The 13,647-nt window shown below is 46.2% G+C and overlaps 1 protein-coding gene across 3 annotated transcripts in view; it reads right to left on the reverse strand.

Annotated features, from left to right (window-relative positions):
* Positions 1-687: 687 nt before the first annotated feature.
* CWH43 (cell wall biogenesis 43 C-terminal homolog) overlaps positions 688-13,647 on the reverse strand; it is a 158,289-nt gene continuing 145,329 nt past the window's right edge. For all 3 annotated transcript variants that reach the window (XM_029587890.1, XM_029587881.1, XM_029587899.1), the window contains one exon: positions 688-1,088. In XM_029587890.1, coding sequence (XP_029443750.1) covers positions 998-1,088 — 91 coding nt within the window. In that variant the 3' untranslated portion in view covers positions 688-997. The remainder of the gene's footprint in view (positions 1,089-13,647) is intronic.

The raw sequence follows: 13,647 nt of genomic DNA on the forward strand, positions 1-13,647 counted from the left end.
AGTGCCAAAAAGCAGAATATAAATACATTCATTAGGAGAAAGTGTGGATGCATTGGATTTGTTGGACATTTAAAGGAGTATAAGAGTTTTACTTGCAACAGGATATTTTTTTGGAAAGAACTGTAAGCTGTTTGCTGCCTATTGTAATTTCTGAATGTAGGGTTTTGTACCGCTTAAGGATGGCAGTTTTTCCCAGCAAATGTTTTTCCTGTTTGGAGCATAGCTTTTTTGTGTGGACTGTTATTTCTATGTGCTGTGAACTCTCCTGACAGCCTCGCAGGAGTATTCCTGCCGCTATTCCATGGAACTCCCAACGTTATTCTTCTTGCCCTCGCTCTGCATGAGTGCACTAGTGCTCTGCGGGATCCTTTGTGGAGTAAGTTCCATTGGTCCCTTATAAGTAGCTTTTGCTCCGTTTTTGTCCAATAAAAGGTATCATAACCTGTAAAGAAACCATTTCATCAAACATGGCATTATTCCCCTCCATTTCTCTGTTGCAGTCAAATGACAGTACCACCATGTTATAACAGCCAATTGCAGCCACCTGTGTAAGCCTGTTTTGTCTTGCTTTTGAAATATCCAACCAGCGCTCAGGATGAAAAATAAATATAAATAAGGGGGACTGCCTGCCAGGCACCAACAGTTACAAATTGTTAGAAAAATATATATATGAAGCTCGCATCCAAATTCTTCAAAATGTCAGGCCTTTTTATTCTATCTACAGAGTCATAAATCAGGACAAAAAAGGCAGAAGATCTGGCATACACAATGACAAGTAAACAAAGTCCATCTGCGTGACGCTTCACCAGAGCTTTCTTGGGGGTCCGCTAGGAGTTTCTGGATACAGTGACAATGCGTGAACTTGAGGACAATTTGAGTGGGCACTGCAATTGTTTATTTTGATACAATATTTGCACCCCTCAGCCACCCCCCCCCCAAAAAAATAACAGCACATTTTTCATCTGGTTCCGCCAACGTACTCAGTATTTTTCTCCATTCATTCCTCTCCCCGTATGAAATATTTGGGCGTATTCATGTGAAAATGATGGATGTGCTCATAGTTGTGCCCAGCTCTGTAGGATCCAAATCTAAACAGAAAATAAGCAAGCAACAGATTAGGATAAGAATTCCTAAACTTTTTTTATTTTAATTTCCAACAATTTTTATGGTGGGCAGTAACTAAGCTGGAATAATTGTATTTCCTGGCCTGGCAAAATCCTATTCCCGGGCAAAATTCAGACTTGCTGCAAATAAAGGGGACAGCTTCTACTGTGGTAACCATGAAGCACGGTCAGGGTGTTTTCATCTTAAACAACATTTACCTGTCCGAAAACCATACTTTTAAATAAACCTGGAAATAATGACCAACAGGTCCCGTCTCCCTTCCTCTCCTGTTTATCAATATCTTTGGCCATCAATTTAATTCTTTTCTTATGGTATTCAACAAGTGACCAGAGGCATAATAAAAAGAAAAGGGGGACTAAGATCCAACCAGCCGCTTTCTTGGTTCGCAGATAATTTTTTTTTTTTAATTCTTTATTTTCAATTTTCAAATCTTTAGCCAAACAAAAATTTGACATTCATGCAATATTGAACATATTTTCTCCATCTCAACATAAATTAACTGAAACATACAAACATAGGAAAAATCAGTTCAAATAAGACCTCAACTGGGGACTGTTATATTAGAATATACAATAGGAAATTACCAGTTAATTTCTATCTGTCCGCTTGATTTTCTTATGCTCATAACCCTCGGACTATTAAGAAGAAATAATTGAAGGAACCTCTCTGTTCTGTAAGAATCGCTCTAATTGATCCGAGTCAAAGAACAGATACTTTATAGTACCTGTTCTTATTAAGCATTTACAAGGAAATTGCAATTGGAAAGTAGCTCCAATATTTAACACTCGTTGTTTCAAGTGTAGGAATTTCTTCCTTCTCAATTGCGTATTTTTTGATAAGTCTAGAAATAGGGCCAATTTCTGACCATAGAACATTTTTTCTATAGAACGAAAAAACATTTTCATGGTCCATATCTTATCATGTTCTAAGGCAAACACAATTATCAAAGTTGCTTTCCCCACAATTTCTATTTGCGATTCTTGCAAAAATTCAGTTAAATTCTCTAGAAGATTGGGTTGCAAGAGAGATCTATCTTGATTTTCTGCCAATCTTGAAGCAATATAAAATGCCTTAGTTACTGGAGAGATAGCTTCTTGCGATACCTTTAATACCTCTATATAGAATTTGTTAATCATTTCAATAGGAGATATAGTTAAAGATTTAAAGAAATTCAATACTCTTAAATTTAAACTCTTGGAATTATTTTCCAAGGATTCTAACCTGCGATCATTTACTTATAAACCTTTAATCAAAGCCATATTACTTTTTGCCAAATTTTCATATTGTTTTTCCAACTTTGCAATAAATTCATTATTACTCTTAATTATTGTGTCATGCTCTAGAACCATGGGCTGAAGGATTTTTACATCCTTTGAGATGGCTTCAATTTTTAAACCAAGAGATATCTCTAGACTTTTAATTGCTGTCCAAAGTGTTTCCATGGTTATCTGTCTTGGAGTCTCAGGCAGTCTTGAAATAATTTCTGAAGAAATATTTCCCATAGAGTTTACGTCAATCATTGCCTGGGGTCTCAACCCAGCAGGATCCCCCACCACAAGTGAAGCTAGCGGGGCACTTTCCTTCTGCCTGTGGTTTCCTTCTTCTAATCCTGCATGCAAAACAGATTCCAGGATAGGTGGTGTGCGGGCTGAGGGGCTGAGGGAGATAGAATTCCCTGAAGTAGAGGGTAAAGAAACCCCCCTACTTATTGTATTTTCCCCAATTGGAGTACTGGCATCCGCAGGTTGCAGAAAACCTATTATAGTCTGTTGGGACATTGGGCGAGGTGGTATTGCAGGGTTTGGTGGGTATACTCTTACAGTACCCTTCCTCTTCTTCCCCATAGGCTTATTATAGGTTTCACAAAGAAAAATAAAGGGGAAAGGTGGTCACTTACTTAAGGAGAGTGGAAGTCCTCTAAGTCCGTTCGCGATGGAAAATGTGGGGCAAAGTGAGGCAAAGCCTTGCGCCCTTTTGGCACGCGCCGCTTTGGCAATGCACCGGTGGCTGTGCCGCGCCGCAGTAAGGCCGATTTTATAGGCCCTCACAGCATTTCACCCTGATGACGTCAGGACGTTCAGACACTCCCCGGCTGCAGCTCCGTCGGAGGCACACGCTGATAGGCTCTCCTGGAAAGCACCGGTCTCTCCTCTCACCTTCTCCTCTCCAGTCCCAGGTTCTCAGTTAATTTAAGAGGAATTACACTCACTTCTGAAACACAACTATTTGCAAAAATATACTTTAAGGTCTCTTTACCCTTATTCTAGGTAAGGGCTGTGCTCCTTCCTATTCAGAGCAGATCTGAATTTTGTCACAGGGAGGAGATATTGCTTCTGTGCGTGAGCTCCTTGTCATTTGGAAAAGACGGTCAGCACAGAGCACGGGAATGTAGGAGAGTGAAGTTCAAGCCTCCCGTCTGACGGGGTCAGCATGGCTTGGACATGCCGGAGAGGTGATTCACCCAAGCTCAGGGAGCAGGGCTTGAACTGAAGCCAGTCTGATGTGATTCACATGAACCAGTGCTGGGTGCTCTGCTGTGAACCAGGCTGCGGCCTGAGGCACTCCCTGCTGCTGAACTCCTCAGGAAGAGAAGCCACTGCTGCAGCCCTGAGCAGATCCCTACCAACAGGCCAGAGTAAAGAGGAACTGCTGCTGCGGCCCAAGGCAGTGGTGAAAGGGCAAGGGAATAGGATGCACAAGGCAAGGAGGAAGGGAAGGAGAAGAGGAAAGAAGGTAGAAGGCAGAAGAGGTGCAAAGAAAAACATAAAATCTAAGAAAAATAGGCATGCACTGGAGATATTGGAGTACGCAGGCTGTCCAGTACAGCTTCAGCCATTGCTCAGAGGGCTTCATAGAAAATTGTGAGGGTTGGCTGCCACTGAATTAGGAAAAGTGAGAGCAGCGGGTAGTGTGGACACAGCACAGGGTCTGAGCCGGCAGACAATCATGTTCACAAGTCCTGCCTCCTCCTAGTTTGTGAACACAACTCTAGCTCAGTCCCTGCACCATGCTCAGCCATCCTTAAATGATGTTATTGAATGAATAATACGATTTTTCAGCTGCATATGTAAAGTGATTCCTCTCACAAATCTCCTAGCGATCATGTCTCTGATGGACTCTGATATGTACATTCGTCATAATCCAGCGATCGCTCGCACATGTTTCATTGTGCTGCGGAATCAACCTGCCATACTGGCTCCAACAAGGCACTATGAGTGCACATATTGGAGTCCATTAGAGCAGTGCTGGGACTGAGGGGGTGCAAACAGGGTGGCATCCTTCCCATCTTGTACTGTGCGTCTCCGTGGGCAGGTCTTAGGAGTCGGAACAGGGAGGATTGCAGGGGCTGCCCCCAGGGCCGGTGCAAGGGTATTAGGCACCCTAGGCGAAACGTCAGCTATGCCGCCCCCCCCCCCCCCCCCCACACACACACAATTAACTTACATTGTGCATTAATGAAAATAACGAAGTCTGTATTTATAACAGAACACTTATTTGACATTTTTATGCCATGTAAACCATTGAGATGATTTGTCTTATCGACGGTATAGAAACTCTTTTATAAATAAATAAATAAAAATAAATAAAATAAACATAAACCAAAGCTATACTTGTTGCTCAAACAAAAAAAGCAGACACAACACATAATATTAAATAATTAAAATGGCAGTCAATCAAGAAAAATAAACTTAAAAAGCCATCTTTACTTACCCCCTCCAGCAGCTCTCTTACTCCTCTTCCATGCAGGCTGTAGCACACACCAGAAGCAGCAGTAGTGGCTAAGCTCTATACTCATGGTCCTCTTCCTTAATGCCCATGTCTCTCACACACACACCCCATATCAGTCATGCCCCCATGACCAGTTTCTGTCTCTCACACACCAATCATCTCCCAAACAGTCTTTGGCACACACACACCAGTCACCTTCCTGAACAGTTTCTCTCATGCCATACACACACAGGCTTCCCACTCCCGTGTTCCACTTACATATATGGGCTTCTCACTCTCATAATCACTTTCTTTCTCACACACATACCCAGAGTTCTCACTTCCATGCTTTTTCTCTCTTTCACACACACACACACACACACACACACACACACACACACACTCACCAGTCTCTCACTCCCATGCTTTCTTTCACATACACCCCCACACCAGGCTTCTTACTCCCATGCTTTCTCACATACCCAGAGTTCTCACTTCCATGCTTTTTCTCTCTTTCACACACACACACACACACACACACACACATCCCTGACTGTCTCACACATCAGTCATCTCCTTGAGCAGTCACTTTCATTGTCTCTCACATATACACATACATCAGCTCTCTGACCAGTTTCTCTCAATCACACACACATGCTCTCCATCAAATACATTCTCTCACTTACACACAGACTCTCAATCACACGCAGGCAGGCAGGCAGGCAGGCTGGCTGCTTCTCTCTCTTTCTCTCACTCACTTCCTCCCCCCCCCCCCCCAGCACAAACGGTAGCTGCTCCTCCTACTCCAGCCCGTGCAGGCCAAGAAGGAAGAATCCCATCGGCTGCAGGAGGCTCGTGCTGCTCTCTCCTTTCCCGATTACCGGCTGCTTCAGTTGCTCGGGGGCCGATGCTGCTGTCGCCGCTATTTTTTCACGCAGCACTTCTCTTTCTTCCCGCGCATCACTTCCTGTTCCGGTTCAAAGGGGGGGGGCGGGAAGAAGACCAGCCGCAGATGCAACAGCTTTTTTTTTTTTTTTTGCACCGCTGCCGTTCCCGCTGGGCTTGAACGTGCTGATAGCCCGGCGGCAACGGCAGCAGGGAAGAAAGAGCAGCGGGAGGGACCGGGAGCCACGCGAACCGCTGGGGGAGGTCAGATGGGTCTTTTGGGGCGGGCTGCCGGCAGCGGCTGTTTTATTTTTATCGGGGGGGGGGCGGCGGCTCTCTTAATTTTACCGGGGCAGTGCCGCCCCCGGGAAGCTGGCGCCCTAGGCGACCGCCTAGTTCGCCTAGTGCTTCCGCCGGCCCTGGCTGCCCCTGACAACGACTCTGCCTTTGACTCTCCCTCTCCTCCTCCTTGTGCTCATGATCAGAAGAGCGGAAGAAGCAGCAACAGCAACAACCAGAACAACTACTTGTACTCTTTCTCCCCTCTCCTTCTTGAGCTACAGCTTGCTTGGAGAGGAAGTTACATCTCAAAGACGTGACTTCCACCGCGAGCAAGTTTAAAAAAAGGGCCGGGAGCACATGTAGGCCCTTTTTGCTACTGGTGTGCACATTGCTAACCTGCCAACTGGACTGCCGCTGGGACTTGGGAGAGACTGCCACTGCTACTGAACCTGCCAAGCACTGCGCCTCGGACTACAGCCATAAAAAAACATAAGTGCAGCGTTGCAAGACGTTCTGAGGGACATAAAGCAGCGGCAAACCCAGGCACCCTGCTAGCTGCCTTGAGCCACTCTCTCAGGCCGATACTTGTAAAGTGCGCTCAGCTGAACGCACTGTTTTACCCGCGCGTTTTCCACACGCCTGCACTACCCCTTATACAGTAAGGAGTTTAGTGCGCATCCAATCCCCCCCCCATGAAAGTAATAGCACTCATCACATGCAAATGCATGTTGATGAGGCTATTAGTTATTCACCCACAATACTGGGAAAAAAATGTGCCGCCAACTGACACATTTTATGCTCAGACAAGAATCAGCATTGGAGGGGGGAGGCAGGGAGGTTTGAGAAGGAAAGAGAGAGGCCGGGCAAACTGTGGAGCGACAGTGCGAGAGATTGAGCAGAGTGTGAGGAGGGTGAGTGTGAGGCCGGGCAAACTGTGGAGCGACAGTGCGAGAGACTGAGCAGAGTGTGAGGAGGGTGAGTGTGAGGCCGGGCAAACTGTGGAGCGACAGTGCGAGAGACTGAGCAGAGTGTGAGGAGGGTGAGTGTGAGGCCGGGCAAACTGTGGAGCGACAGTGCGAGAGACTGAGCAGAGTGTGAGGAGGGTGAGTGTGAGGCCGGGCAAACTGTGGAGCGACAGAGCGAGAGACTGAGCAGAGTGTGAGGAGGGTGAGTGTGAGGCCGGGCAAACTGTGGAGCGACAGTGCGAGAGACTGAGCAGAGTGTGAGGAGGGTGAGTGTGAGGCCGGGCAAACTGTGGAGCGACAGTGCGAGAGACTGAGCAGAGTGTGAGGAGGGTGAGTGTGAGGCCGGGCAAACTGTGGAGCGACAGTGCGAGAGACTGAGCAGAGTGTGAGGAGGGTGAGTGTGAGGCCGGGCAAACTGTGGAGCGACAGTGCGAGAGACTGAGCAGAGTGTGAGGAGGGTGAGTGTGAGGCCGGGCAAACTGTGGAGCGACATTGCGAGAGGACTGAGCAGAGTGTGAGGAGGGTGAGTGTGAGGCCGGGCAAACTGTGGAGCGACAGTGCGAGAGACTGAGCAGAGTGTGAGGAGGGTGAGTGTGAGGCCGGGCAAACTGTGGAGCGACATTGCGAGAGACTGAGCAGAGTGTGAGGAGGGTGAGTGTGAGGCCGGGCAAACTGTGGAGCGACAGTGCGAGAGACTGAGCAGAGTGTGAGGAGGATGAGTGTGAGGCCAGGCAAACTGTGGAGCGACAGTGCGAGAGACTGAGCAGAGTGTGAGGAGGGTGAGTGTGAGGCTGGGCAAACTGTGGAGCGACAGTGCGAGAGACTGAGCAGAGTGTGAGGAGGGTGAGTGTGAGGCCGGGCACACTGTGGAGCGACAGTGCGAGAGACTGAGCAGAGTGTGAGGAGGGTGAGTGTATGAGGCTGGGCAAAGAAGAGTTGAGGGGTGGGGGAAGAGGAGAAAGAAAGCCTGGGCAGAATTTGGGGTTGGGGGAGAAGAGGCTGGGCAGAATGTGGAGACTCAGAGTGAAAGTATGGAGTAAGGGAAAGAGACAGAGGTTTTGCAGCGTGTATAGAGAGTCAATGAGAGATAGAGGCTGGTAAGAGGGTGGAGGAGAGACAGAGGGGCTGGCCAAAATGTGGAGAAAGAGAGAAAAAAAGAAACTTGGCAAAGTGTGTGGGTAGGGGAGAGACACTGGGTAGAGGTGGCGGTGGGGCAGAGCATAAGAGAGGCTGGGCAGAGCATAAGAGAGGCTGGGCAGAGTATGAGGAGAGAGGACAGAGACTGGGCTGAATATGTAGAGACAAAGAGAGAGCGAGACGCTGGGCAGCGTGAGGGAGCGGGGAGGAGAGAGAAGCTGGACAGAGTATAGGAGGACAGAAGCTGGACAGACTGTGGAGTTAGGGGAGAAACATAGAAACAGGACAGCAGAAAAAGACAATATGGCCCATCTAGTCTGCCTATTCGCCCAGAGAGAGAGAGGCTGGATAGTGAGTAGGAAGTGGTAGGGATAGAGAGAGACTGAACAGAGTGTAGAGAGACAGAATGAAAGACGCTGGGCAGAATGTGCGGTTTGGGGAGATAGAGGGACGGAAAAATTGAGCAGAGTGCTCAGAGAGACAGGCTGGGAAAAGTGTGGGGTGGGGGGGGGCTAGGGGGAGAGTCAGGCTGGGCAGAGTGTGGGACAGGAGAGAAAGGCTGGGCAGAGTGTGAATACTGTTTTTCCACTTTTCCCTAGTAATTTTTTTCTTTTGTGATAACTTGTTACTGTTATTACAGGCTCACTGTCACGTGGAATGCATGATAAACCACGTTGTTTATAACTAAAACAAACTCAAAAACTGCGTGTGTATGCGGGGCGGAGGAGGGAGGGCGTAATTCTGAACATTTGCCCTGTGTGCAGAAAAAAAGCTGGTCCGGGCTCTGCCTTAAAGACATGAGGAGATTTGTGAGAGAAATCACTTTACGTATGCAGTCGAAAAATCATATTTTTCAATAATGTTGTTCATATTTATTTATTTATTTAACAGTTTTTTATACCGACCTTCATGGTAGATAACCATATCGGATCGGTTTACATTTTAACAAGGGAAAACTAAGGTAACAATTCTGGTTAATAATAGATAACAAAGGAAAAAGGAATAAGTCAAAGTTACAATCAACAAGGAATGAAAAAAACTTGGAGGCTTAAAGACAAGCTGGAAGGAAGATAAAGGCAGGTAGAATAAATATAACGTGATGTATATAACATATATAACATATATAACATATATAACATATATAACATAAAATATAACATAGATGGCTGAGCTCTATTGAGTCACTTTGGGTGAACCGAAGGATCCTTTGTCAGGGTGCTTACATATATATTGGTAGAGATCATAAGAAGAATTTTATTCAGGTGGCATTTATAAGAAGCATTTGAAGAATATCGTATATATTGGAAGAATTACCGGTATAAGATCTCACATAATTAATTAATATATTTGGAAGTACAAACTGAGTGTGGACATTTGAGAGTATTTTTAGATATAAATGTGAATGAGGATATAAATGAATTTGTTTGTGGAGGTTGTGAGTGGATTTATGTGGGATATGGATTTTAATATTGTAATTTTTTATTGTAGTATTAAGGGGAAGGTTATAAGTTACATATATCCAGTGATTTTGTGATGTATTGATTAATAAAAATGTTACATATGTAAATTTAAAAATGCTGTATGAAAAGTTGAAAACTGTATTTTTTTCTCTATATATTATATTGTAACATTGCTTAAGGGTGATACCTAGTGACCATATTTAGGGCCTATGATTGTAAGACTCCAGAAGGAGCTCTGGTGCCTAGCCCCTGACCCAGGACTGTCGCTACAATGGCCAAATAAGATATGTTGGTGTCACGGTCAGGCAGGCTTGGATCAGGGATTACCTCTACAAGAGCAGGACCAGACTGGATCTTTGGTGTATATCAGCCACCTCTCCCACAAGTTAAGCCCTTGGGTTATGGTGGCTGGAAGGACTTAGCTGGAACACGGCACAAGCTGATACTGAGGGCAGGCAGGAGCTGGATACAGGCAAGGCTGAAGACATGGACTGGAACCAAGGGCAAGGCTGGGGCTGGAAACAGGGACTGGACTGGACAGGGCAAGGACTGGACAAGTCAAGACTTGACAAGGACTGGACAAGAACAAGACTAGAACAAGCAACAATAAACAAGAAGGCCCAAACAGGGCACAAGTCTGGGCTAGGTGAATCTAGAAATCTCTTCAAAACATACTCCCACACTTAATTCTTCCAATATCCGGTATCCACATATAGAATCGGACGGTGTTTTGAAGAGATTTAAGCGCATCAGAGAGTGCTGCTTCTACATGTGTTTATTTGTTATAGGGGGATTAAGGACATTGTAGCTTTAGTAGTACCTAAATTGTACTTAGCTATATATGGGTATTGTGCAATACATTGTGTGTTATTTTAGTGTGTGGGATTGAATGGTTTGGCTGTGATGGGGTGTATGAGCTAGATAGTATTTATTGTCTAGATAGGACTGTTTTATTATATGGTCTCATGAATAAAGAAATATATTTGTATTGATTAAGGTGTGAGAAAGTTTGTGTGTTCTCTTATGTGGATGTGATTGTATAGGTAGAGAGAACCTATTGTATGGTTTACCCTCAGTGAGTATTACCTTGGTGGTTTCGGTATACTCTGCAGGCCATCCCTGGCATGGCCCAATGCATTCAGCAGCAGCAAAATGTCCTGGACCAGGTGACTGGGGTCTTGGATCGATTGGTGACCCACCTGGACATGTTGCCGATGCAGAAACCATTTCCACCTCCGGCACTTCCCCCACTAGTTTTGCTGCCTGCACTCTCAGCCAGTACCACAATTTCCTCAGCCACCCCGCTTCCTTGGGAAGCTTTCTGAGTGCCTGAGTTTCATCAAACAGTGTTGAATGCATTTTGACCTGCAGGCACCCCCTCTTTTCCACTGACAAAGCCATGGTGATGTACATCCTGTCCCAGCTAGGGGGTCCTGCACTGGCCTGGGCCTCTCCTCTGTAGGAGAGGGATGACCCCATTCTCTCCAATCTGGACCAATTCCTTGCAGAGTTTCTCCTGATTTTTGATGAACCTCGTTGCTCCTCTTCGGCTGCCAAGGAGCTCCTTCAGATCCGGCAAGGCTCCCAGGTCAGTTTGGGAGTAAACTGTGTTTCTGAACCTTGGCATTGGAGCTTCAATGGAGAGAAGACAGCTTAACTGCAGTCTTCTGGATAGGATTCTCAGAGGCCATCAAAAACGAGCTGGTGGGACACGACCTCCCAGCTACCTTAGTCGGTCCATCCATTTCATTAGTCGGTCCATCCATCTAGACCTGCGATTCAAGGAAATAGCAAGGGAGAGAGGTTCAACTCAATGGACCACCTTAAGGATCTCCAACCTCTCTGTGTCTCTCGGTCACTCCAGAGAAGAGTGAGCTACCACTTGACTAAACAGCCCATGCAGGTGGACCATTGTTTACTCTCGCCGGAAGAGTAACAGGAGACAGCAACTTAACCTCTGTCTATACTGTGGAGCCCCAGGACACGTCAATTGTCACTGTCTGGCAAAAGTCGGGAAACACCAGGACCTAGGGTTGGTAGGGGAGGTCACCCTAGGTCATGCTAATCCCTCCCCGCAAATACTGGTTCCTGTTTCCCTCTCATGAGGGGGATCCCACCTCCAGTTGCAAGCCTTCTTGGATACCAGAGCAGTAGGAGTTTCATTGCTGAGGATCTTGTGTGCCATCACGACATCCTGACCAATCTATTGGATACTCCATTCACCATGTCCACAGTCACTGGAAAGGTTCTAGTCAACCATGTCGCTCAGTCTACAGCAGCTCTTTTGATGCAAATCAGCCTGCTCCACCAGGAGCATATTCACCTCTTCGTCCTTTCAGGAGCAATCAATCAATTTATTCTGGGCCTTCCATGGATGAGATGGTATCAACCTCTCACTGACTGGAGATCTCCCGATGGGAGCCTTCCTGCCAGATGCACTGTCTCACTTCATTTCTATCTAAGAGTCTTCTTGGCCAAGTGACAGTTACCCAGATGCCCAGCCTACTGGCCTAGTACTCAGAATATGTAGACGTCTTCAGTAAACAGGCTGAGAGCTTGCCTTCTCATCATGTCTATGACTGCCCCATAGATCTGCTTCCCAGCAAGCTGCCACCCAGAGGTCGAGTCTACCCTTTGTGCACCCCTGAGATGGAAGCTATGTCCAAATATATTAAGGAGAACCTGGACAGAGGGTTTATCTGTCCTTCTTTTTCACCCACTGGCACTGGATTCTTTTTTATTGGCAAGAAAGATGGGTCCCTGCTTCCTTATATAGATTACCAAGTTCTTAACGCCATTACTAAGAAGAACTGCTACAACCTAATAATGATTCATCACAGTGACAAATGGAAAACCACATTTAATACCAGCATGGGCATTATGAATATCTGGTGATGCCCTTTGGGTTGTGTAATGTTCCCATGGTATTTCAATCCATGGTTAACAAGATCTTCAGAGACCTTCTCTACTCCCACGTAGCATATACCTAGACAACAGCCTAGTCTTTTTTAAGTTACTCATCGAGCACCGAGACCATGTGAAGCAGGTTCTGCAGAGACACTGCAACTACCGCTACTTTGCCAAGCTAGAGAAGTGTCACTTCGAGCAAGAGGAGCTCCCCTTCTTGGGGTATATTATCTCCCATCAAAACCTCAAAATGGACAGTGACACGTTAAAAGCCTTCTCGGAGTGGTCACAACTTGTTGGCCTTAAGGCACTGCAGCATTTCCTGGGGTTTGCCAATTACTACAGGCAATTTATTCCCAACTACTCATTGGCGCCCCCTCCCCAACCACCCTAACGAAGAAAGGAGCCAACACCAAGAACTAGCCTGCAGATACCACCTGAGCCTTTGAACAAATTAAGGAAGAGTTTACATGGGGTCCTTGCCTGCATCACCCAAATCCAACAAAACATTTCATCCTGGAGGTAAATGTGCGCACCTTTGTGGTAGGCATGCTCCTCCTACAGCATAACCACAATGATACTCTTGTGTCCTGCTCCTACTTCTCTAGGAGATTCTTCCCTGCAGAAAGAAATAATACTATAAGGGATCATGAGCTGCTTGCGGTCAAGCTGGCACTGGAAGAATGGTGGCATCTACTGGAAGGAGCCAAGCATCCTGTGACCATCTATACAGACCAAAAAAATCTTGAACACCTAGTGCTAGCCCAGAGATGGAACCCCAGACAAGCTCGCTGGTCCCTGTTTTTTAATAGATTTAACTTAGAGTTACTATACTGACCAGCTGATAAGAATTGTTGAGCTGATGCTCTCTCCCAATCATTTGATACAGATCGGACACAAGAACCTCTTCTACACATCATCAACCCAGCCAAGATTGTTCTCACTACTGCTTTTACCATCCCTCCTGGCAAGACCGTAGTTCCTCAACATCTGCACCAAAAGGACCTAGAATGAGGAAATGACTCTCAGATGTTGGGGCATCTTGGCATCACCCGCACACTGGAATTAATCATGCATCACTACTGGTGGCCTGGCATGAAGAACAATATGCAGCACTACATGGGCACTTGCCCTAAGTGTGCCATGTAGAAAAGTGACAGAACATGACCATGGGGGCT

The sequence above is a fragment of the Rhinatrema bivittatum genome, chromosome 1 (genome assembly GCF_901001135.1).
Source record: "Rhinatrema bivittatum chromosome 1, aRhiBiv1.1, whole genome shotgun sequence".
In the NCBI taxonomy this organism is placed as follows: Eukaryota; Metazoa; Chordata; class Amphibia; order Gymnophiona; family Rhinatrematidae; genus Rhinatrema; species Rhinatrema bivittatum.